Source organism: Lampris incognitus, chromosome 17 (genome assembly GCF_029633865.1).
Source record: "Lampris incognitus isolate fLamInc1 chromosome 17, fLamInc1.hap2, whole genome shotgun sequence".
Classification (NCBI taxonomy): Eukaryota; Metazoa; Chordata; class Actinopteri; order Lampriformes; family Lampridae; genus Lampris; species Lampris incognitus.
Window position 1 is genome coordinate 10,896,847 of NC_079227.1, and position 26,466 is coordinate 10,923,312.

General features: G+C 45.1%; 1 protein-coding gene across 1 annotated transcript; it reads left to right on the plus strand.

Moving 5' to 3' along the window:
- Positions 1-1,575: 1,575 nt before the first annotated feature.
- On the plus strand, positions 1,576-25,704 carry tbc1d24 (TBC1 domain family, member 24). Its single transcript, XM_056297722.1, has 7 exons — positions 1,576-2,006; positions 7,303-8,436; positions 9,931-10,089; positions 10,248-10,311; positions 12,720-12,815; positions 21,940-22,186; positions 24,137-25,704. Exons 2-7 carry the CDS (start codon positions 7,451-7,453, stop codon positions 24,289-24,291), a joined length of 1,707 nt encoding a protein of 568 aa, XP_056153697.1. The 5' UTR covers positions 1,576-2,006; positions 7,303-7,450; the 3' UTR covers positions 24,292-25,704.
- Positions 25,705-26,466: the final 762 nt, after the last annotated feature.

Sequence of the window (26,466 nt, forward strand, 5' to 3'; positions counted from 1 at the left end):
CATGAGAAAAAGATCAAATCCAAGCAATCTGACAGAGATCTGACATGGGCTGTGTGTTGACGCCGCGTGTGGAGTCGTTGCTGTGGAGGTTTCTCCCCTCACCCAGGTTTATAGACGTCCCCACAGGCCCAACTGATAACTCACCGCCGGGCAACCTTCTGCCAGCCCATCCATGTTTTATGGAGGAGCTCAGACCCAGCTCTGCAGAGGTGCAGAGCTGGGTCTGCTGTTTTAGCACGTTTCTCTCCTCCACCGGTGGTACACTGACTGTGTGGACGGCAAAGTTATAGTTGTTTTAGACTGTAAAGCAGTCAGTAGAGAAGATAGATAGATAGATAGATAGATAGATAGATAGATAGATAGATAGATAGATAGATAGATAGATAGATAGATAGATAGATAGATAGATAGATAGATAGAATCATCTATTACCACGTCTTATTTGTACTGCACCCTACGGGTTTATATCATATTGTATCCATATCGCCATTTATTTGGGGGGGTTTTGGTAACTGCACATTATGTAATTTGTAGTTTTTAGCTCTCGTCATTCAGTATCCTACGTTTTATTTGTCCTGTCCTTTTTGATAGCTTATTCTAAACTCCAGTGGCCACCCACTTCATCCAATCTGATGAGAAAGGCAGTGGCGATGTTTTACAATCATAGCCGCTGAAGCCAGTCGCGGCTAGTAAGAAAACGCATATATCATATAGTGCGTCTTATGGGTTTCCAGAGTCAGTTTATCAGACATTTGTCTTTGCAAAGCAGCAGAGCTGAACAGGATGCGGCATCCTAAAGTGAAATTAGGACATGAGACACAGAAGCAGCAGGCCGGGGCCATGATGACATTCCCCTCGGAGTCACAATGGGGCGATGGCATGGCCCCTCCTAATGAAATTAGTGGTAATGAGTGTCATGTGTTGTGTTGCTGTGTCTTGGAGGTCCCTTTGAGGAGGACAAAGCCGGGTGTTGTTGGCCCGGGGCGGGTTCTTCCCCCTCCTCTCCCCCCCGGTGTCGTTGACAGGAGTTCTTGCATGTGAGCAAGATGAATAAAATGTCCTTCTCTGCAAAACGAAACCAATCCATAGTCACGGCAGTGTGCCGGACTGGGTGTCCACATAAGTCACAGTGTGTGGGACGTTGTTGGTCCTTTTGCAAACCTGTAGCCTAGAGTGGATGGAGCCTTGATTGTTTGGGCGGTGTACAATGGGTTTTCCCCGTTAATGAGTTACGTTTGAATTCAAAAGGTTTTATTATCTAATTGTTTCTATTTGATGTCATCACAGTGATCTTCGTCGTCTCATCTCTGTTGTCTTGCGTCCCTCTCGCTTGTCTTAATGTGTGCGGTTCTCTCCGATATAAAGCACTTCGAGCTGCGTTTCGTGCGTGGGAAGCAAGACAAATAATGTTTATCATCGTCGTCGTCTTTTTGTTTTTTTCAAGTCCAGCGCTGCGCCGCGCTCTCCATCGGGGGGGGGGGTGGACTGTGACGGCGTCAGGGCCCAACTGCGCATGCCCACATCCAGTCAATATGACCGCTGCTCCGCATCTGAAGACGTCTCACAGCCAGGTAAGCGCTGCCGAGCCCCGGCGCGGCCGTTCTCCGTGTTCGCCCGTCATCAGCCTGCCCGGAGCCCGTCCGGGGTTGGACTTGGTCTCCGCAGCCCCGACGTCTGTTCGGAGGGTTGTGTGTGTGTGCGTGTTTTTTTTCCCTCCTCCTTTTGCGCTGCCTGTCAGCAGATTCAAGCCGAATGCGCGCCGCGAAAACAAATTCCGGGAAATCCTGTGGATCAAATTAACGAGCCTTGGAGCGCGTTTGGTAAGCCAGCCCGGCTCCGGCCGATGTTTGCATCGCCGCGTCCCTCGTCTTGTTTCGCCGTTTAGCCGGCTAGCTCCGCTCGGCTGGGTCCGACCTGCAGACGAAATAACGCCGACTGGGAGGCTGCAGGCTAGCTCGTTTGCTAACCCCAAACCTGGCCAGCATGAATGGAGAAAGGGAGTGAAGGTGGGTTAACTGCTAGCTCTAAACACGTTACCATGTGGCGAGTGTGTGCGTTCACTGCCCGCTGTCTTGCTGCCACCTCTAAATAAGCAATGGCTCTCCCCTCTTCCTTTCCCTTTTTCTTTTTTTTTTTAAATCTCTGTCCTCATCCCAATCGAGGGTGCAAGGAAAGAGGGTGTCGTACATCGTCAGTCATTCCGTTGACCTCTGTCGGAGAATGTGACGTGATTGTAAAACCCCTCGGGGACTTGATTGTGACTTAACGCTGTGCAGTTCAAGTCTGACTCCACCTGACCTGACGCGGAGCTAGCATGAAGCACACTGGCATGAAGCACACTGGCATGCTGCTCAGCCTGGCTGTGTAGCGGTGCCAGGCGTGCATCCAGAGGTGCACGGTCCACTGCTACACACTCCTGGTTTGATGGTAGTCGTGCTTACCCAACAGAGGAGTAAGGACCCACACACACACACACACTGACTTATTATAGGTAGTTGTTTAGCCTGTAGGATGACACTTCCAAGCCTGACTACCTTGACAATAGCCTGACCCACTAACCCCGAACCCTTTAGGTCCAAATGAGCATGTACAATTTGGAGAAATTGCCCCAAAATTCATTTTAGCATTACGGTGCAGTTTCTCTCAGCTGGAGCCAATACGGTATCTTTTGTTAAGAAGTCCTCTTTGTTTGAAACCTTTGGTGTCTTCGACCCGCGTGACGTGCCTGTTTTCTTAGAATGCAGTGTTAAGGTTTGCAAAGTATTGCATTATAACAGTGCCAAGAGGTTGAAACATTTGCCGTCGCTTGTGATCAGTTGTCACCAGGTCAACACCATTTGACTTTGACCCCGGCAAACAAGTGATTATGGCAATGTTTGACTTGCTCCTGTTTGAAGCAGACTTGCTGACTCTTGTGTTAATTACAGACTTGCGTAAACCTCAAAGCACATTTTATAAGCAAGTTAAGAACACTAAGCTCTCCTCCTAACAAGGATGGCAGCGTATGGACCCTCGCTCTACTGGTTCCATAGCGTAGCTCAATTTAATGAGCAGGCACACAAGGTGAACCAAGGGCCCCTGCCCGCAACACTTGTTAACAGGGTGTTCTTCTCTGTGGGGCAACAACTCTCCAACCCCTTAACCCGTCTTGTTGATATCAACATTACTGGGACATTGCTACTCATTAGACGGCTTGTGTTAACACTTGAACTGAAATGTTGTTGAGTTGGTTTTATTCAGTTCATTTCTAATGGGTTTAATGCTTTGCTCAGAGGCACTTGGACAGTCCTCAGCCTTAAGGCCACAATAACTTGCTATGTTTGCATGTGATGAGTAGCAGTGGTGGTGGAGGTGGGAGTGTCGTTTTTTTACCCTGAGGACCTACTCACAAAGTTAATATTTATTAACATGGTGGTTTTAAAGCGGCCTCTCGCTGAAGATGGTTCATTTCATGTTGTCGGTCTGCCTGTGGTTGATTGCATCCTGAGGAGGATGGGAAAAGTCACGCTTAAAGGAAAGCCCAGAATGTTGAATCAGTTCATCTTGACACAAAGCTTACTAGGAGAAGCATTTCTTCACTCATCTGAGTGACTTCGTCAGTCTCTGCTGACTGCAGGTTTCCTCAGTCTTATAAACGGCACAATTGCATAATGACTGAAACCGGCGATCGGTTTCATATGCAAATGCAGGGACCATTAATTAGGCCCTGTTTATACCTAGTATTAACATGCGTCTTAGGTGGTCCGACCACAAGGGGACCACTCTAAGTACGTCAGTACACACCTGGCATTAGGATGCGTCTTGAGTGACCACTTGTAATTGGGTCTCACTTGCGGAGACTAAATGCGTTGTTGTTTTTAATCGGTGGGAGGCAACAATGCACTTCCTGTGCGTAGTCTATTCCTTGGTGTGTTCCAGGCAAGCCAAATCGCCCAAGATGTTTGAAGCACTCGTAATATGTCTCTATGGGGTTTTCGAAATTTCCAGATGTTGTGGACAAAGCCAGGGTATGTGAATGAGCGCGTACTTCCACGTACTCAGAGGATGTCAGTTGTGTAGACGGTCCTTCAGTGTGGCCCAGGACACATTCGCGTACACACTGCTAAAAGAATGTGACCATATGCCGTCCAGACTGCCTCTGAATGTGGTCTGAGCTCGGAGTGTCACAGTACACAAAAATCATGCATCGGTACGTACCCCTGTTTTGAAGTCACGGCTCGGTACGTTTTCTGTACAGCGAGGGGAAAACCAACAAAACATAAACACATTTTTTTTCTTTTTCTTTCTTTTCTTCTTTTAGTCAAACAGTGGTTTTACTGAACAAAATAGGGTATGGCTCTGTCTTTCTTAAATAAAACAGTCTGTCAATACTGCTGCAACCACCTGCAACCTAGTAATAAAAAGGTAAGATTTACTTAAAAGTAAAGCAAAATAAATATTCTCAAATAATTATGAAATATATTAAAATAACATCCATTAAGGTGCAGCATTTAGAAAATGAAGTGTGCTTGAACTGTACTGTACTTGTATTCGCATTAGCCGCGCTCAGCTTCACATTAGGACTGTGCAATATATAGATAGCCTCTCAGATAAATAAACAAGTATGAAACCATCCAGACCTACGGCGTACCTGATGCGAGTTGCGAGCGTGTCCTACTAAACGTCCCTCTCACATAGTCCATAAGTGAGTGACCTCAATTTGCAATGCATAGCCCATGGCGGCAGTTGTGCGGCGCCGTGAGAAATATGATAAAATAAATGTCCATTGAGTTGCGGCATTTTGAAAATTAATTGTACTTGAACTGTACTGGAACTTCAAGCTATGGTTTATCTGCGTTCACCATAACTACAAGGCTGCGCTGTGCTAAATTACCAGCAATCTCTGTGGCGTGCATGCGTGTGTGTGTGCATGCATACTTAGTGGGGTAGTTGAACATACAACATCCAGCCCTTTACGAATGTTGCTGAGGGGAAAACCTGAGTTTTAAATTAAATTCCGAAACCGAAAGACCCATACATGGAGCTGCCCACTTGTGATCGGATCACCCAAGGTGCATGTTAGTTACAGGTGTAAACAGGGTCTTACAGTTACAATGGCCATGTGTACTATTCACAGAGGACTGTGGCATAGCTGCAATCACAGCGTTGTAAGATGGCGATAGATGTACTCTTACCCCCCCTTTTCGGTTCAGGGATGGCCGTTCCCTCTTAACATATATGTTCTCTTTGACTCCCTATTCACAGCCCATTGGTCACATCCTCGAAAGAGTGGCCACTGGCCAGTATTTGGATATAGACCATGGAGGCCTGGCTTGACGCAGTAGCTCTTCTGTGCTGTGCCATCCGCTTCACCAGAGTTTGTTTGGTTTCCCTGATGTACATACAAGTCATGGCAATCCTCCCAGCATTTAACAGTGTACACTATATTGCTCTGTGCTGGGGGACACGATCCTCGGCTTGGGGTGGACCAATTTCACATAAATTCGTGTCTCAACTGTTCTGACACTCCCGCAGCATACAGAATCACCACTGGTTTACGCTCAGACAGCTGTTGTCTTTCTCCTCTCTTCGCACTGTTTGGCCGTCTTCCTGGCTTTGAGAAACGCCTAGTTAGAATAACCACAATTAACCAGGGCCTGTTTAATGTGGGATTTCTCCCCTGGTTTACAGTAAACATCAACAATCAAACGTCCCCCGTCACCAATTGCAGTTTCATAGTCTAGGAAGGCTAATCTGTCATTTTTCACATCCTCCCTGGTGAACTTGATGTGCTTGTCCACAGAGTTAATGTGGTCGGTGAAATGTGGTATGTACCCAGGTGTGACCCACATATCTGAACCAATGGCTAGGTGGTGTCCCTGGATAGGAAATCGAAGCCCTCTTTTCCACTTCCTCCATATACAAGTTGGGCGCTAAAGCACATCTATTGCCATTTTAAAATGCTGTGATTGCAGCTATTCCCAAATCCTCTGTGAACAGTACACATGACCATTGTAACTCTAGTTAATGGTCACGGCATTTGCTTGTGAAACCAATTGCTCGTTTTGGTCATTGTGTAACTGTATTGTTTATAAGGTTGGGATACCTTTAGTCAGTTGAGACTGAAGAAGTCACTTAGATGAGCGATGAAACGTTTCTCCCACCAAACTTTCTGTCCAGATAAACTGATCCAACTTTCTGGGATTTCCTTACCTGGATTATTGAGCTAGACACTTTAAGGAAATCAAGGGCAAGCGCTAAATAGAAGACTTGTACGCCGTACTGCACACTATGTAATCTTAATCTTCACATCAGCTGATGGGATGAAATGAACACAAGCTGGTATCTCCATGTGACCTGTTGGAAAACATCCATTTTCAATACTCTCTGGTTGTTTTCTTGATCTACTCACACTTCTGAGGAATGCTATGTCCTGTATCTTCTTGTGGGCCTTAGTTTCTCATCTATGACTCTCCGCACAGTGACTTCAATAGTTTATGTAGCTCGGTCTTGTAAAGCCAAGCCTTATTTCTGCATCAAAGTTCATCCTCAGAAGTTATTTTGCGGTTGTCACATGCTACCATGCGATAGCCTCGCTGTGCCCCCATGTCGGCCAAGTTGTTTGCTCAGCTGTCTGCAGTGCCTCCTCTTCACATCAGAAGGTTGTTACCAAACCAGAAATCTCGGCTAATTGGAGGAAATTGGCTAATGTTGTTTCATTTACTGAATGTGGTCAGCTTTCAGCTCGCTCCTTCTGATTTGGACAGTCGTAGCTGTGACCCAATGGGAATGCATATGAATAAACCCTGCTCAACCTGTCTCTCCATAACCATTGTTTCATCCAAATGTTAGGTAAATTTTTAAACATTTTTTTTTTGACGCACAAAAGGGAATTGGTTGCTTTTCCAATAGCTGGTCATTAGAAATGGTCAAGAGAAAAACGGAGAGGCGTTACTTGCCATTGGAGAAATTCGAAAGATGTATTTTCTTCAGTAATTATCTCGTTACCTCTTAACTGACATTTTGATGTTTTTGTGTTTCCACATAAATTTTCTTATTTACAACTTCAAAACTGGCATTATAATAGCTTGATGAAACCACAACTGTTAGTTCTTAGTTGATGGCATTAGTTGATAGCAGTAACCTATGACCCCAGCTAAATATGCTTCTGAAACTGGGAGGATGGTAAAGAGGAGCTGGCCTACTTGGGCCAGTGTGTTTTTAGCTTTTGAGTCTGATGGATAATGCTATGTAAGTCTAACGCTTTTTGCTGAAAGACAGATTCTCATATTTTTGATTTGTTTTGTTTTGTGTGTTTTCCAGTGATTATCATGGGCAGTTAAAATAAGACGACTAACTCATCTGTTGTGTGGAGGACAGAAGGCTAGTCATACCCTCTGAGCCCCCCCCTCCCCTCCCCCTGTCCTTTCCTTCCACTCTCCTCAGCCAACATTACACCAGTGTCAGCACCATGGCTGAGGAAGACTACGGCAGCTTTGTGGACTGGAACCAGATGGGTGAGCTTGCCAGGAGCAGTGGGCCCACCAAGGTGGACTGTAAGGAACTGAAAGAGTTTAAACAGTTGGCCAGGCAAGGCCACTGGGCCAATAACCACAAACTGCGTGCGCAAGTTTACCAGCAGCTGTTCAAAGCCATCCCATGTCGCACGGTTACCCCGGACGCTGAGGTCTACCGGGACCTCATGGGTAATGCAGTCACCAAGAAGCCCTCCTCTGCCATTCCGCTGCCAGAGTTTGTGGACGGCAGTACTGTGCCGCACTACTGCCTGAAGTCTGAGGCTGTGGCTTCGGCTCACCGGGTCATATCCTGCCTGGCAGGGCAATTCCCAGACATCTCTCACTGCCCAGCACTGCCTGCGGTCACCGCCCTGCTCCTGCACTTTAGTGCCGATGAAGCTCAGTGTTTTGAGCACGTAAGTCGCATGCTGGCCTGCAACGAGCCTGGCAAGCGGCTGCTAGACCAGACCTTCCTGGCTTATGAGTCCAGCTGCATGACCTTCGGTGACCTGGCCAACAAGTACTGTCCCTCGGCCCACAAGCTGATTGTGGCCACAGCCAATGATGTGCTAGAGGTCTACTCCGACTGGCAGCGTTGGGTGCTGGGTGACCTCCCCTTCAGCCACGTGGCCCGCGTCTTGGATGTCTACCTGGTGGAGGGCTACAAGGTTCTGTACCGTGTGGCGCTGGCCCTCCTCAAGTTCTACCGCAAACACAAAGCCCAGGGCAGGCCGGCTGGCCAGCAGCAGCCCCAGGACTCAGCAAGGGTGAAGGGGGACATCCAGGCCTTCGTCAAGGGCATTGGCTCCACTGTCACCCCTGACAAACTGCTGGACAAAGCCTTTTCCATCCGCCTGTTCAGCCGCAAAGAAATCACTCTGCTCCAGCTCACCAATGAGAAGTCCCTGCAACAGAAAGGCATCACTGTCAAACAGAAGAGGTATGTGTATATAATATTACAGTAATTATTGGTGATACATATGTGGAGGTCAGGAAACTTGCTCAAGAATCTAGCTGTAAGGTCTTCAGTATGCTGTTGAAATATACAGGATGTAAGAATGGGTCATGGTGGGAGATTACAGTGAGAGATTTGGATTCATGCCAAAGGCACCCCAAAGTACAGGCTACCATTATCCACCAAACCTGGTAACAACCAAATTGCATCTTGGTTGTTTTAAATGGCCCATCTCTGCTGGCAGCAACACAGATTTGCCATGGTCAGGGTCATTCCAAATACTCCTTTTAGATCGTTTAACTGAAACACGTCTTTATTGATAGGGTAGAGAAATAGCCTTTTTTGCTAATTGTCCTCAGAGGTCAGGGTTAGATGCAGGTTACAGTTTGCTAGAGCAGGGCAACGGCTTCTGACACCAAGGTTTGATCCCAGATGACCCAATAGAAAGATGGTGTCTCCAGCCTCTTGAGTCTCAAGTATTTCAGGCTATGCTCTTGACTCCTGAGGGACTAGACTATGGAGGGGACTGCCACCATAGTTAACATCAGCATTAGGAATTACATCAAAATTCAGCTTGTGTACTCTGATATATCAAACCCAAAGCTTAAGTGCCTATATTAGAGTTGAGATGATCCGTTTACATCCTTTGTGGATCTACTTGACATCAAATTAGACTATTAAGACTCTGGGCACAAGCTCCTCTGTAAATGCTACCATAAATAAATGTCACACTTCCAAGAATACAGACCGAATCAGGGTGGCATGCTAAGAATGAGAGGTAGTCCTGAATGCTACAGCTGACAGTTTAGGTTAAGTTATATTACTGATAACGTGTTCACAGTATATAAAGCCAGTAAATGACCAAAGCTATATCAATTGTCCAACCTTTTTTGGCACAGTTTTCTGGCATGCTTTGCAGAAGACTCTATAGGTTTATACACCCTCATAGAAGGGTTGGTAGGTTTTAAGTACATCTGTTTTGTATCTTGTCTCATCTTTGGTTCTTCTGTTTTCTTTTCATCTGGTTCTTCCATGTTTTTCCCATCCACCATTCTCTCTTCTCATCTCCACACCTGTGTTTACTGCCTGCTTCCTGTGTACACGGTTCGTGCACAGTGTTAGGTGGGTTCTCCACTCTGTTATTTTCATTTCCACTCATCTCTTCTCTGTTCTCAGCTCTCTGCTTTTTTCATAAAAAACCATTTCTATCTGCTTTTGTAAAGAGTTTCTCGATGTTTGCAGTAATGTAATCCTAAAGACCCCATTGTACAGTTTTGATTTTTCTTTATCTCAACACTGATATGGTATTAAATTGGCTCAATGGTCAATCAGCTGCATAAATGCCCTTAATTTTTTTGTTGCTTCATCTACTTTGAATTACTGTTCAGAAGTGCATCACTAATCAATCTGCCTCCCCTCTTCTGGCTTCTCTTCATTTTCTTCTCTGTCTTCCTCCTCTTCGGCTCTGGATTCCCCCAGGCGGAATGTGCAGCTGGCACTGAACCCCGACACTTTCTCGTCAGAGATCGTGAGCGCCAAGGAGATGCGGGACATCTGGTCGTGGATCCCGGAGCGCTTCGCCCTGTGCCAACCCCAGCTCCTGTTTACCACCACCAACCACGGCTGCAGCCTCAACAGGTACGCCTCAAGTAATTAGGACACATGTTTTAATACGAGGAAACCCTAACTTTATGGTTATTGCATTAGTACTCTGCTCGGCCTATTGGACCACAGGATTGAGAATAGTCCTGGTTAGTGGTAAATATGCTAAATCAGCCCTCCTCTTCCTCCTCCAGGTTTTACTCCCACTGTGAAGGTTATGAGCCCACTTTGCTCCTCATCCGAACCACTGATGGAGACGTAAGATGCATATACACACACACACACACACACACACACACTATTGACCATGGCTCCATCCCCATTAGGGTCAATTATAGAACTCCTCCTACTCTTCCACCCACCCAGAGTTGGTAGGGCTTCAGTGTGTTGAGAAGGGACACTTCAGTTTGTACCATGACCTGAAGAGAGTCACACCAGCAAGCCCAGTGCTGCAGGATAGGATTCAGCCAAAACAGGACATCATGATGCTTCTCGCTGTAACACTGTCAGCATCGTTTCTGTTTACATAGCTGAGATTTGTAGAAAGTTGACGTGTCAGAAATGTAATTGAGAACCTCTGCTGTAATTGAAAAGAAAAGTGCAGTTTATTTTTTCTCTCACATTGTCACAAATTAATAATTGCTATCTAGCCATGCGAGTTAATCTTTTAATCCCGCTAGAAACTTAGTTCCTTAATCACTGATGAGAGACAGTGCACTGGATACACGTAGTACAGACAGCAAAAGCACGAACAATTTTAGTTATTCCAAATGAGATTTCTGCGTAATGTGTTTTTGCTGTTGTCCCCCCACTGTTTTGACTTGGGTGGGTCTGTGTTGGACGTATAGGTGTGGACAGATAATTAATCTAAGGCATCAGACAGAATTGGGAGATGCAGGGGCATCCGGGTAGCATAGTGGTCTATTCCATTGCCTACCAACATGGGGATCGCTGGTTTGAATCCCCGTGTTACCTCCGGCTTGGTCAGGCGTCCCTACAGACACAATTGGCTCTGTCTGCAGGTGGGATGTCACACGTGGATATGTGTCCTGGTCGCTGCACTAGTGCCTCCTCTGGTCGGTCGGGGCGCCTGTTGGGGGGGGGACTGAGGGGAAGGGCGTGATCCTCCTATGTGCTATGTCCCCCTGGCGAAACTCCTCACTGTCAGGTGAAAAGAAGCGGCTGGCGACTCCACATGTTACGGTGGTAGTCTGCAGCCCTCCCTGGATCGGCAGAGGGGGTGGAGCAGCGACTGGGACGGCTCGGAAGAGTGGGGTAATTGGCCAGATACAATTGGGGTAAAGAAAAAAAAAAGAATTGGGAGATGCCTGGGTTGGGTACCGCTTCTCTACAGCAACAGGAGCATTCTGCAGCCAGCGGTGAATATTAGCTTGGTCAGAGGAGGATTTTTGTAGGTGTCCATCACAGTTAAATGTTGGAATTCCACACGGGCTTGGTGGGAAGCCATGGATATTTACTGAGGGATACATTTTGAAACAAATCTCGACATCAAAGTGGGTCACAGTTATTGACCGGACCGTAGGTTTGATGGAGGTGTTGTGCTGTCGTTGGTTAACCCATTCATCAGGTCTGTCAGACCTCAATTTGACAACCACTGCTCCAGCGAGGCAACTACTTACCAATACTTGCACTGTTTGAAATGCCAAAAAATTCAACAATAAAACATGCAGTATTACAATAACACAAGAAGCGTGAAAAGCAAGTATTTAAAACAATGTGGAAATAGTAAAGCCAGCTTGCAGTTCAGTATTATCGTTTTTCTTAGCTAGCTAATGTAAGCCTTGTTCCCATGTACTTTCTGACTTGTAACTTACCATTTAGTGGCCAGTTAAGCAGAGCCAGCTTGTCTTATGTCTGGTGACCGCTGGCTCATCTTGAAGATAATCTGAATCAGCCAACTCGAACATTTATGGCTGAATGATGTTTATCCAACCTGATGCTGCTGACCACCTTATTGTTGAGTTAAAGCAGAAGGATGGTTAGTTTTGTTTTGGGGTTTTTTTCTAGCTTGGGTTAATATTTTGTAAGTTGCACATCTTTAATGTAGTAATATAATGTAATGTAGCGGCACGGTGGCGCAGTGGTTAGCGTGGTTGCATCACAGCAAGAAGGTGTGGGGTTCGAGCCCCAGGGTAATCCAACCTTAGGGGTCATCCCGGGTCGTCCTCTGTGTGGAGTTTGTATGTTTTCCCCATTTCTGTGTGGGTTTCCTCCGGTTTCCTCCCACATTCTAAAGACATGTAGGTCAGGTGAATCGGCCGTACGAGAGAGAGAGAGAGAGAGAGAGAGAGAGAGAGAGAGAGAGAGAGAGAGAGAGAGAGAGAGAGAGAGAGAGAGAGAGAGAGAGAGAGAGAGAGAGAGAGAGAGAGAGAGAGAGAGAGAGAGAGAGAGAGAGAGAGAGAGAGAGAGAGAGAGAGAGAGAGAGAGAGAGGAGAGAGAGAGAGAGAGAGAGAGAGAGAGAGAGAGAGAGAGAGAGAGAGAGAGAGAGGGAGACGGACGGACGGAGAGACGAGAGAGAGAGGGACGGACGGACGGACTGGCAGCCTTTTGACTCTTCTCTTTCTGTTATCCAACCTCTTTAATCTTGTTCACACTGTGTCAACATACCCAGTTATAAATTCTGATTTTCGTGTGTGTGTGTTCAGGTGTGCGGGGCCTTTCTGTCCACTGACTGGGAGGAGCGCAAGAGGGGAGGCAACAAACTGAGCTTCTTTGGCACAGGGGAATGCTTCGTCTTCAGGGTAAGTTTTTATTCCCTACTGGGTTTTGGCCCAGATTTGGACTGGTTCCTGCAACAATGCAGTGCTCAAAAGGCTGTTTTAGGTCAGTCAGGTCAGCTTCATTCCACTTCACTGCTTCTTTTTTTTTTTTGAGTGACAAGTAAACCATTTACTATTGATCCTGATTTTTGTTTAGCTCAGTTCATCTGGACACAAAGTTTAGTGGGAGAAACGTTTCATCATCATCTAAGTGACTTCATCAGTCTCAACTGACTGCAGGTATCCCCACCCATATAAAGAATACAGTTGCATAACGACCGAAACCAGCGATTGGTTTCATATGCAGATTGCCGTGACCATTAAAAATTAGCTATAGTTACAATGGCCATGTGTACTATCCACAGAGGATTGGGGAATAGCTGCAATCACAGCATTGTAAGATGGCAACAGATGTACTCTTTGCTCCCCCACGGTTCAGGGATGGTCGTTCCCTCTTCACATAGACGGCCTCTTTTACTCCCCGTTCAAACCAGCGTTCCTCCCTATCAAGCATGTGCACATCCTCATCCTTGAAAGAGTGGCCTCTGGCCTGTAGATGGGTGTAGACTGTGGAGTCCTGGCCTGACGTGTTAGCTTTCCTGTGTTGTGCCATCCTCCTGGCCAGCGTCTGTTTAGTTTCCCTGATGTACAAGTCACTAGGGCTGTGCATTGGCGAGAATCTGCCGATACGATACGTGTCATGATACATGGGTTACAATCCAATACAGTGGCTTGCAAAAGTATTCATACCCCTTGAGCTTTTCCACATTTTGTCACGTTACGACCACAAACATAAATATATTTTATTGGAATTGTATGTGAAAGACCAACACAAAGTGGCACACAATTGTGAAGTACAAAGAAAATTATACATGATTTAAAAAAGATTTTACAAATAAAAAACTGAAAAGTGCGGTGTGCAAAAGTATTCAGCCCCCTTTTCTCTGAGTGCAACCAATTGCCTTCAGAAGTTGCCTGATGATTGCTGAATGATCGAATGTTGACCTAATGACTAAATAGAGTCAACCTGTGTGTAATCTAATCTCAGTACAAATACAGCTGTTCTGTGATGGCCTCAGAGGTTTGTTAAGAGAATATTGGGGAGCAAACAGCATCATGAAGTCCAAGGAACACGCCAGACAGGCCAGGGATAATGTTGTGGAGAAGTTTAAAGCAGGGTTAGGCTATAAAAAGATTTCCCAAGCTTTGAACATCTCGCGGAGCACTGTTCAATCCATCATCTGGAAATGGAGAGTATGGCACAACTGCAAACTTACCAAGACACGGCCAACCACCTAAACTTACAGGCCGAACAAGGAGAGCACTGATCAGAGATGCAGCCAAGAGGCCCATGGTGACTCTGGACGAACTGCAGAGATCCACAGCTCAGCTGGGGGAATCTGTCCACAGGACAACTATTGGTTGTGCACTGCACAAATCTGGCCTTTATGGAAGAGTGGCAAGAAGAAAGCCATTGTTAAAAGAAAACCATAAGAAGACCCGTTTGCAGTTTGCCAGAAGCCATGTGGGGGACACAGCAAACGTGGAAGAAGGTGTTCTGGTCAGATGAGACCAAAATTGAACTTTTTGGCCTAAATGCAAAACGCTATGTGTGGCGGAAAACTAACACTGCACATCACTCTGAACACACCATCCCCACTGTCAAACATGGTGGTGGCAGCATCATGCTCTGGGGGTGTTTCTCTTCAGCAGGGACAGGGAAGATGGTCAGAGTTGATGGGAAGATGGATGGAGCCAAATACAGGGCAATCTTGGAAGAAAACCTGTTGGAGTCTGCAAAAGATTTGAGACTGGGGCGGAGGTTCACCTTCCAGCAGGACAACGACCCTAAACATAAAGCCAGGGCTACAATGGACTGGTTTAAAACAAAACATATTCATGTGTTAGAATGGCCCAGTCAAAGTCCAGACCTAAATCCAATTGAGAATCTGTGGCAAGATCTGAAAACTGCCGTTCACAAACGCTCTCCATCTAATCTGACTGAGCTTGAGCTGTTTTGCAAAGAAGAATGGGCAAAAATTTCAGTCTCTAGATGTGCAAAGCTGGTAGAGACATACCCCAAAAGACTTGCAGCTGTAATTGCAGCAAAAGGCGGTTCCACAAAGTATTGACTCAGGGGGGCTGAATACTTTTGCACACCACATTTTTGAGTTTTTTATTTGTAAAAATTTTTTTAAATCATGTATAATTTTCTTTGTACTTCACAATTGTGTGCCACTTTGTGTTGGTCTTTCACATAAAATTCCAATAAAATATATGTATGTTTGTGGTCGAAACGTGACAAAATGTGGAAAAGTTCAAGGGGTATGAATACTTTTACAAGCCACTGTATATTGCGATACTGTAAGAAAGGCGATATGTTGTGATTTCATAGGCCTGTGTTCTTTGTGCTTATGTTACTTTCTGTTTCAGTTTACGTTGTTGTGTTGGAGTGGAAGAGTCAAATGGCTGAAGATAGATTACAACACTGTTATCTAGCAGTCGTGGGGTTACACACAACACAAAATGTTTGTCACGAACCTTTACATGTAAACAATTAAAAATCGATATAGTGGTTTTGAGAATCGATACAGTATCACAAAAGATAATCTCGCGATACTCTAGTGTATTGATATGTTCTTACACCCCTACAAGTCACGGCAATCCTCCTGGCACTTAACAGCGTACACTACATTGCTCCGTTTTTGCCAGGGGACCTGATCCTTGGGGTGGACCAATTTTCTGGCGCAGCATGTTTTGGGGTTTGAAAGTAACTTGAGACGCAGTGTTTGGAAAATAGTCTTCTCAACTGTTCTGACACTCCTGCCACATACTGAATCACCACTGGTTTACACTTAAGAAGTGGTTCCCCTTCTCCCTTCGATCGAGTGGTGCACTGTTTGGGCATCTGCCTGGCTTTAACAAACACCCAGTTAGAATAACCACACTTAACCAGGGCCTGTTCAGTGTGGGATTTCTCCCCTTCCCCAGCCACTATGTCGGTGGGAACGTTGTCAGCTCGGTGGTAAAGCATCATGATGACTCCTAGTTTATGCTCCAGTGGATGATGAGAGTCAATCCTTAAGTACTGATCAGTATGTGTTGGTTTACTGTACACATCACCTTTCAAATGTCCCCCATCACCAATGGCAGTTTCACAGTCTAAGAAGGCTAACCTGTCATTTTTCACATCCTCCCTGGTGAACTTGATATGGTTGCCCACCAACTGATGTGGTCAGTGAAATGTGGTACATCCTGAGTTTTAATTTTAACCCAGGTGTCGTCCACAAATCTGAACCAGTGGCAAGGGGGTGTCCTTGGATAGAACACCAGAGCCCTCTTCTACTTCCTCCACATACAAGTTTTCAACTATAGGTGAAACTGAACCCATAGCACACCCATGTTTCGACCTATACGTAGTACTGCCCCCTGTATGTGAAGTACGTGGACTGAAGACACAGCTTCAGGAGCAGACACACTTGGTCAGTGTTAAGGATAATCCTGTTACTAAGGGTGGGGTCATCCTGTAATTTCAAATGGACGACCTCCACCCCTTCAGCAACAGAAACGCATGTGAAGAGAGATGTAGCATCAAAAGAGACCATAATTTCATCCCCTTTCATGATGATGTCCCTCACCTTATCCACAAAAACCATAGTGTTCTGAATGTGATGTTCATTACTGACTACCAACGGGTTAAGAATAGATACCAGAAACTTGGAGGTGTTATAGGTCACTGAGTTAATCATACTAACAATAGGCCATAATGGCACATCCTGTTTATGTAGCTTAGGTAAACCATACAGACTAGGTGTAGCTTCCCCGGGTATAATCTGTGGTACAAAGTTCTGTCAACAGCATTGTCCTGTTATAACAGCTTATCACCTTGTAACCACTGCCTGGATGTTGTTTCAGGGCCTCATAATTATTTATGTCACGGAGTAATGGCATAACTTCCTCCTGATTGTCTATCTTGTTTAATTAAATAGTGCACCTACTTTTGTCCACTGTAAGGATGATGATGATGTCATTTTTCTTACTGAGAGTCGTGGGAGCTTTCCTCTTGTCTCTGGTGATGTTGGACGGCAGCGGCTTCGTGTTGCTGAGGCAGGCTGAAACTTTCATCCACAGTTGTGCTGCTTCCAGGTCCATGATGTGATTGGTACAATGCTGTGATTCCAGCTATTCCCCAATCCTCTGAATAGTACATGTGGCCATTTTAACTCTAATTAATGGTCACGGCATTTGCGTATGAAACGGGTTGCCGGTTTGGTCATTATGCAACTGTGCTGTTTATAAAGTTGGGGATACCTGGAGTCAGCTGAGAATGACAAGTCCCTTAGGTTAATGAGGAAACGTTCCTCCCACTACACCTTGTGTCCGGATGAACCGATCCAGCTGTCTGGGATTTCCTTACCTGGGTTGTTGAGCATGCATATGATGATATGAAAGTTGAATAATTATGAAGACAGAGCTTCATACTTAATGCTGACCGTTTTCACAGGACTCTCACAATCCTTTTGGTGTATTTAGGAAGGGCCATCTGTCATCACCAAGTTTGTTTTGTGAATGTGCAAAAATCTGTACTTGATCCATTTGTCAATGGAAAAGTTTTTTTTTCTTTTTTTTGAGCTGTGACTCAATATGGCCACCAGGGGGTGGTACCAACACTCTTTCTTCTGAATTTTCAGTGGCATTGACTGGGCTCCATATGGCCTCGCTGGCTCCCACCCTTGTCAGCTGAGGATTGTCTTTGATTTAGAAGACAGATCACTCAGTATCTGAACATCACTTTATCCTCTGGTCTCCAAATAAATACAATACATGTGTGAATTCCTCCTCATTAAAGCTTGGTCTCGGGCACAGGCAGCACGTGCCCACCACTGTTAACCATAAAACCAGTCTGCAACAGACCACCAAAGCAGCTGATTTTATCAACATTATATTACACTTAGTTATTAATGGTACGGATTTTACTATATCAGAGTAGACTGTGGTCTGTAATGTCAGGTCCCATATGACAGTCATGCTCCCCAGACAAAGTGAGAGCCACTTCCTCTTCCTCTGAGCTGTCTACCCCCAGTGGGAAAAGCCCCTCCGTCAGGTCAAAGTTCACCAGTTGCGTCAGAGGTTGTTCTTCCTCTGGAAAAATGGACACCTTTCTGAGATTTGATGGAAAGTGTCATGTAACATTAGTTATTTTAATACCCGGTGGAGCTATAGCCAATAGACTTGAGTTTCTGATGCCACCTGCATGAATTATTAATCGTGCTATCTGCTTTGATGAGCAGCTGTGCATTCTCCGAAGCTGCTCAGTAGAACATGGCATCACACACACACACACACACACACACACACACACAGATTAGAAATTCTTGTAACCTGAGCATGTTGGACCAGTAGTATCTCACATTCCTCATCTTACACCAGCAGACAGACGGAGAGGTGCAGAGATGGAGAGGAGGAACTGGAAGATGTCAGATGTTCAGGGAGGGAGAGATAACTTGATAGTGTGCACATCTTTCACCTCAAAAAACAAAATGGATGGCTTCAGGTTTTTGATTTTATTTGGATAAGATTAAATAAGGGTAATCTTATCTGGTTTATCCCCACAGAGAAATTGGATTTACTCTGGAAAGGTCTGACGTTGTCAAGTTATCTGGGAGAAAAGCCTTTTTCTTTGTTTTCATTCAACCCCACAGTGGCAAGCAGCAGAAGCTACTTCCTGTTATTTTTAAATGTGAAAGGTCATGGCTAGGGATTTCGTATCAACACAAATGATACAGTTAGGTGCTCCTTAACAGTGTGCTTTTTCTCGCTTTATTGGCAGGAGAAAAGATTAACTTAAAACACACGTTTCATTGCACACAGCTGTTTCCTATGTTTACTAAAAACCAAAGGAAATAACAAATGTTTGTGCTTTTTTGGGGGGGGGGCAATCAGAAATAACAACAACACTTTTCACCATAAACTAGCTTTAAATCTTGCAAAGCCCAGCCTATGTACTTTATTTATGGCACTAGCAAAGCGCCACTGTCATGTATATACCATTATGCAGCTGCATGACTTGGGTCTCCAGCCCACAAAGCACATATTTGCTACTATCGTTTCTCAGTTACACATCTGTGTAAATGTCAAGTTGACATTTGACTCCCATTATAGGGCTGTTATGAGATGCATTTCATGAAATAAATGTGCCATCGCTGTACGCCGTCTGTGTGTATTGGATGTAGTGTTTTTACATTTCACATGGTCACCTCCAGTGTTTGGTTTTCTGTCAACTTGTCAAAATAAACCTGTAGTGTAAAAAATAGACATGCCCATAACGTGGGGCTAGATCTGGTGAAAAGATTGATGTATATAATCTATTCGGTGGAAAGTTCGGTAAAGGCTTTTATTGATTTCATATTCAGTGCATTTTCTCAACACTGCTAGATAGATAGATAGATGGATAGATAGATACAAGAGGTTTGTTTTCACCTTTTGTACAGAGTCTGACATACAGTAACTACATGTACACATACTATACATACCACACAACATACTTGGAGAACAGGGAGACAACAGTACATTAACACAAGATTTTAGAGGTTCAGTGAGATTAGAATGTAAATGGCAGAAGGAACAAAGCTCCTTCTAAAGCGGCCTGTCTCCAGTTGAGGAACCTGAGCCTGAGACCAGATGGAAGCAGGTGAAAAATGGGTGAAGGGCTGAGGGGAATTCTGGGTGATGGTTGGTGCTCTGTGTGTTGTGGCTTTGCTATTGTGGTCTGGTAGATTGGGAGTGGGAAGGCCAAATAGTTTAGATGCACGGAGTGAGATGTGGACGAGCCAGTTCCTATTGACGTCTTGTAAAATGGTGACGAAACGGGGAGCCGTAAAGTAGTATGGGCTGAAATATACTTTTGTACAGAAGTAAGAGAAAGTGAACACCTTGAGTTTACGAAAGACAGAGACTATGTTGGTAGTGTTTGTGGATGTCAGTGATGTGTTGACTGGAGGGTATGCTCCAAATTATCGGGGCATCACATTGCTTAGCCTCCCTGGGAAAGTCTCCTCTAGGGTGCTAAGAAAGGAGGCTCTGACCAATTGTCAAACCTCAGATCCAGGAGGAACAATGCGGATTCTGTCCTGGCTGTGGAACAACGGACCAACTCTTTACCCTTGCGGAAGTGCTGAGGAAGGCATGGGAGTTTGACCAGCCAGTCTACATGTGTTTTGTGGACTTTGAGAAGGCTTACAACCATGTACTCCGGAGCACTCTGTGGGGGTACTGCGGGAGTATGGGATACCAGGGCAGTTGCTACAAGCCATCCAGTCCTTGTATAACCAAAGTGAGAGCTGTGGACGCATTCTCAGCACAAAGTCAAACACGTCTTCGGCAGGTGTCAGACTCCACCAAGGTTGTCCCTTGTCTCGAATTCTGTTTGTGATATTCATGGACAGGATCTCAAGGTGCAACCCAGGTGAGGAGTGTGTCCATTTTGGGAACCTCAGAATTGCATCTCTGCTCTTCACAGATGATGTGGTTTTGTTGGCTTCATCAGAATGTGACCTCCAGCATGCACTGGGGTGGGTTGCAGCTGAGTGTGAAATGGCCGGGATGAGAGTCAGCACCTCCAAGTCTGAGGCCATGGTTCTCTACCGGAAAATGGTGGATTGCTCCCTCTGGGTTGGGGATGAGTTGTTGTCTCAAGTGAAGGAGTTCAAGTATCTTGGGGTCTTGTTCACGAGTGAGGGTAGGATGGAGAGGGAGATTGACAGGCGGATTGGTGCAGCATCAGCAGTAATGCGGACGTTGTACCGGACCGTTGTGGTGAAGAGGGAGCTGAGCCAGAAGGCAAAGCTCTCAATTTACCAGTCAGTCTTTGTTCCAACCCTCACCTATGGTTATGAGCTTTGGGTAGTGACCAAAAGGGTGAGATCGCAGATACAAGCGGCTGAAATCAGTTTCCTTCATAGGGTGTCTGAGCTCAGCCTTAGAGACAGGGAGAGGAGCAAGGACATCTGGAGGGGGCTCGGAGTAGAGCCACTGCTCCTTCAAGTTGAAAGGAGCCAGTTGAGGTGGTTCAGACATCTGATTAGGATGCCTCCTGGGCGCCTCCTTTGTAGGTTTTTCGGGCACATCCAACTGGGAGGAGACCCTGTGGTAGACCCAGAACTCGCTGGAGGAACTACATGTCCAAGTCCAATCTGAACTAGGAACCCCTTGGGATCCCCCAGGAGGAGCTGGAGGGCGTTGCTGGGGATATGGGACATCTAGAGTGCCCTACTTAGCTTGCTGCCACTGCGACCCAACCCTGGAGAAGCGCTGATGATGAGATGAGATGATGTGTTGGTCAAAATAAAGTTTATTGTCCAGAGTGAGTCCAAAGTACCTAAAGCAGTCCATAAGTTCAACAGTCTCCTTATGGATGAGTGCAAGGTTATGGACTGAAATGTTAGAATTAGGGTTGGTATTGTTGAGTGAATTAAAATCCTTAGAATGGGGGTATCCGGGTAGTGTAACGGTTCCGTTGCCTACCAACTTGGGGATCGTCAGTTCGAATCTCCATGTTACCTCCGGCTTGGTTGGGTGTCCCTACAGACACAATTGTCCGTGTCTGCAGGTGGGAAGCCGGATGTGGGTATGTGTCCTGGTCGCTGCACTAGCGCCTCCTCTGGTCGGTCGGGGCGTCTGTTCAGGGGAGAAGGGGGAACTGGGGAGAATAGCATGATCCTCCCACGCGCTACGTCCCCCTGGAGAAACTCCTCACTGTCGGGTGAAAAGAAGCGGCTGGCGACTCCACGTGTATTGAAGGAGGCATGTTGTAGTCTGCAGCCCTCCCCGGATCGGCAGAGGGGGTGGAGCAGTGACTGGGATGGCTCTGAAGAGTGAGATAATTGGCCAAGTACAATAGGGGCGCACAAGGAGGGGGAAAAATCCTTACAATGGGTCTATGAATTATTACTGTGTTTCTTCAACTCGCTGCATATGTAAATGAAAATAGTCCATCTGTGTTTAATTCCAAAAATGTAAATGGATCTATATGCAGTTAATTTACAGTGTGGTGTTGAGGTATGTAATTATTTAAGTTATGATAACTTGCTTTGTTTTCTCGTGTCAGCTGAAGCCAGAAATGGAGCGCTATGAGTGGGTGGTGATCCGACATCCAGAGCTAGCCTCCGCCATCAAGGACCCGGGCTCAGAGGATGTGTCCGCCTCCGAGGCCCCGAACATGGACACTAACAACCTGCTGCAGCCAGAGAGACCTGCTGGAGACTTATCGCCCTTCCTGTCCGCCCGCCACTTCAACCTGAACTCCAAGAATACTTCCATGTTCATGGCAGGAAACTTTGACTCCATTATCGTGGGTGAGTGGGGGTGGGTTGGGGGGGGGGGTGTCAATAATTGATGACTATCTTTTCATGTGCACAACAACCCAATTAAGGTCCTTATTCCAAATATGATTGTCTGATCAAGCTGCTTACATGGGTTGTGTTAAAAAAAATCCTTCTATATTGGTTTACATGGAACGGAATATATAGTCAGATGAATGATGAATGTTGAACTTCTCTTCCATAGCTCATCCTTAACTTGCCCCTACATACAAGCTGCCTTTCTGTTTTCGACCTCGTGGGCAGGATTTCTGTTTGAGCCTCATCAATCTCTTTCAGAATGTTAAAAATGAGGACAGTTTTAGACTTGTTCTTAAAATGCTGAGAATTACTTTCTGTTTTTGCTCAGTTTTCTGTGTAAAAAAAAAAACTGCCTGCAAGAGATGAGTGTCGTCCGTCTGGCCACAAGTGTCACAAAATCTGTGATCTCAGTCTCAAAGTGTGCTTACTTCAGCTAAGAAATTCTTAGAATGTTACAGAGATCAGTGTTCCTCATTGGCCAGTTGTAAATGTAAACCACACATTCTCTGACTGGTCTATATTGCTGGTTTTATTTCACCCCTCACTTAGAGACCAGCCCACCATGCAGGTTATTGTCCATAATAAACTGTAGTTGAATTCAATTCAATTTATTGTCATTAAAAACAATGTGCAGGCACATGTGTAAAACGAAATGAGGGCTGCGGCTTCACCGAACAGTGCAAGACAGACAAACATAGCAAACATAGTATAAGATACATACAGATAAAGACTAAAAGCTAAAGATAAAGTAAAAAAAAGAAAAGAAAAAAAGCACAAGTATAAACATATTTACAGACCTTCAGTGGGTAGCCAGGATCAGGTGGGCAACAGCTTGTGGAAAGAAGCTGTTTTTGAGCCTGGTAGTGCGGGCTCTGAGGCTCCTGTAGCACCTCCCAGAGCACAGGGGGAGAACAGTCCATGGTTGGGGTGGTTGGGATCTCTGCTGATCCTGAGACCCCTTCGAAGGCAGCGTTTGTGATAAATGTCCTTTATGGCTGAGAGCTGGGTACCGGTGATATGCTGGGCCGCCTTGATGACCCGCTGCAGAGCTTTCAGGTCTACTGAGGTGCAGTTGCCGTACCACACTGAGATGCAGCTGGTCAGGATGCTCTCTATGGTGCAGTGGTAGGAGTTGGTGAGAATTTTGGGGGATAGACGGGCGCTCCTCAGAAAATGCAGATGTTGTTGGGCCTTTTTCACAAGGGCCTGGGTGTTTAATGGCCAGGAGAGGTCCTCGCTGATGTGGACTCCAAGGAATTTAAAGCTGGAGACACATTCCACTTCCATCCCATTGATGTGTATGGGGGAGTGGCTGCAGCTTCTAGACCTCCTGAAATCCATTGAGGACAAGATTGTTGGTGGTGCACCATGATGCGAGGTGCTGAATCTCGTCCCTGTAGGCCGTCTCGTCATTGTTGGTGATACGGCCCACGACTGTGGTGTCATCCGCAAACTTGTACAGAAAAACAGAAATCTGAACTGCTTTCAGCAGAACACTGATGAGAAAACCTTGTTTGTTTGCTGGGAGACTGGTGATGGTGTCAGACCATCCGGTGAATCAACAGGAGAAATTGTAGGCCTCTTCTCATCCGCCCTCATCCATCACTTTAGACTGATGGTTGTCTACACAATCAGGCAGCCATCAGTATAGCTATAAATGTAGTGTTATATTTTTATATTGAGAAAAAGGGTTTCTGTGTGTGTATATCTTGTAAGTGTTGGTTAATGTCAATGTCTGTAGGAACAAAGGGTGTGTGCAGAATCTAAAGAAATGTTACATCTATGAAAGCGGTGGATTTTTTTTTTTTATAAAAGTAGAAAGAATTATGGATCTCTATATAAGGGGTAATTACTAATATGACCTCACGTATAAAGTTAACTCACGCTGTTTCTCTTTCTGGTCAGGGGGAGGTGAGGGCAACGCTCTCTACATCGACTCGGAGCTGAACCACGGACGCACAGGCCGCTGCACCACCTTCGACAACCCGCCGCTGTGCGCCGAGAGCTTCCAGATCTCTCTGCTGGAGGTGTGGGGCTTCCAGGACACCATGGCAACATAATCAAACATGCCCATAGACATGCACACTAACATGTATTGCAGTTACTGTCACATACATGCATTCACGCTCGCATGAAGCATAGATACATGCACGCATGAAAACAATCAGTATCCAAACATCGAGTTATCCACAGACATACTTGCACATAAAACGTCCATGGAGGTGTTTTGAGGAGCAATCCGGGGATATGCAAACAAAACTGCTTCCGTCCAGCAAATTTGTTAAATTTTGTTAAATATTGAATATTTTTATTTATTAATATGGTCACTATAATTTGAAAATCTCATCATGAATGTTTTCTTTTTTGTTTTGTTTTTTTTGTATTATTTTTTTAATTGCATTGTATTGCTAATTTTTGTTTACCCCTCATTTAGAGGGTCCTGTTATATGATAGAAAACTGCATATGTCAGAATATGCTATAGTTAAAGCCTATGGTGAGTAATCTAGACTTTTTTTTCCCTCTTTTTTTTTCTTTTTTGTTAAACATATCTATTCAGATGTGATGTTTTCATGTTCTGTGCTGAGACCGTTCTGAAACTTTAAGGCTCCTTCGTATGTGGAGTCTGCTGGTCGCCAACATTGTAATCAGCTAGTGCTGTTTTTCACGAGAGATAAGGATGCAGTCATTTCAACAACAGCAAAAACAAACTCAGCCATGCTGGGGGAGCAAGGCTCACTAGGGTTAACTTTGTAAAACTACCGTGTTGGTGTAGTGAACAGTGTTTCTGTGTTTTCTCAATGTGGGTGTACCATGTCTGAGATGCAGTAAGGCGGGTTGTGCCGGGGCACGTTAGGTTCTTTGGATCAAGCCTAATTGTCAGTTTTCCTCTTGATGACTTATTGTACATATCTTTCAGCTCCGTCAGGTGATAAGTTAGTGTGGTGCTGTGTAATCGGTGTGAGTGTGTGCGCGTGTGTGTATGTGTGTATAAAATAGTGTATTGGTCGGTGCTGAATTTTACTGTTATTGTGCGCCAGTTCCCTAAGCAGCTCAGCTCTTTTGTAAAGCCTGCAACCTTAACCCCAGCCCACTCCCCATGTGTGTATATGTATTTATACAGTTGGTCGTTTGAATGATGGTGTGGCAAATGAAGAACAAATATTAAGGTTTTTTTTGTTTACAATCACCAGTAAAGATCAGTGCAGTGTGTTCATCTCTCTCTCTCTCTCTCTCTCTCTCGCTCTCTCTCTCTCTGTCTGTTCTGTTCATCTATCCGTCCCCAAGTCATGTGACAGTATCAAAATTAGTCCAAAACTGCACGGTGGCTGTTGGCGGCTCTCTGCGTCCCTCAGCAGTGAATATCTGTGTTGTTGTGAATGTGTTTTATGATGCGGTCCAGTAAGAATATATAAGTGGAGTAAAATACAGGATGTGTCTTATATGTGGAAATACAATAATATACCTGCAGTAAAAGAAGTCAATCTTTCCTCCAGTGTGGTTTTTTTTTTTTTTTTTTTTGGTCAATGGAAAAAAAATTTTTTTGGAATGTTTTCCCCCTAGTTTGCACTTTGCTACCTTTGTTAAGGGAAGGTTAAATTAGTTTGGACCTGGTCGCAGTGGCGTGCCAGATGCCTCTTAAACAGTCGGTTAACCCCAAGCCGCCTTCCTCCATTAGCGTTCTGCTGCATCTTCAGAGGTTGCAGCTATGGAAGATCTGCTATTCACAGGTCTAATATATGCAGTAGTAGAGCTGTCGGTGTGTTGATGATTTTGGAAAGATTGAATTTATTTCTTAAGTGTTTCTTTGTATGCTAAGTTGGTCTGACTTGATTGTTCTTACTTTCATAGCTTTAGATTTTCATAGGCATTTATTTTGATAAGGTGATCCTGGAAGAGATTTTATTTTGGTAAGATGACCCTGGAAGAGACTTTTATTTTGGTAAGATGATCTTCCAGTGGTTTTAGTCGTTTATTTGATTGTGAATTGAGAAAAACAAGAAGTTCTGTGGAGAGAGAGATGGTGTAGTGGCAGCAGAGTTCCCTGCACCGGATTTAAACCCAGACTTGAGTCTAGTTTCAAACTTCTTCAGAGAAACTAGACCCAAGTCTAGTTTTAGGGGCATAGTGAACCTTTATCATGCTGAGCTACCAAAATAATCTTAGTTGTCAAAGTTTCAACAGATGGTGAAGATAAATCATGATTTCACGAAGACTAGTTGATCTGACGGGTGAC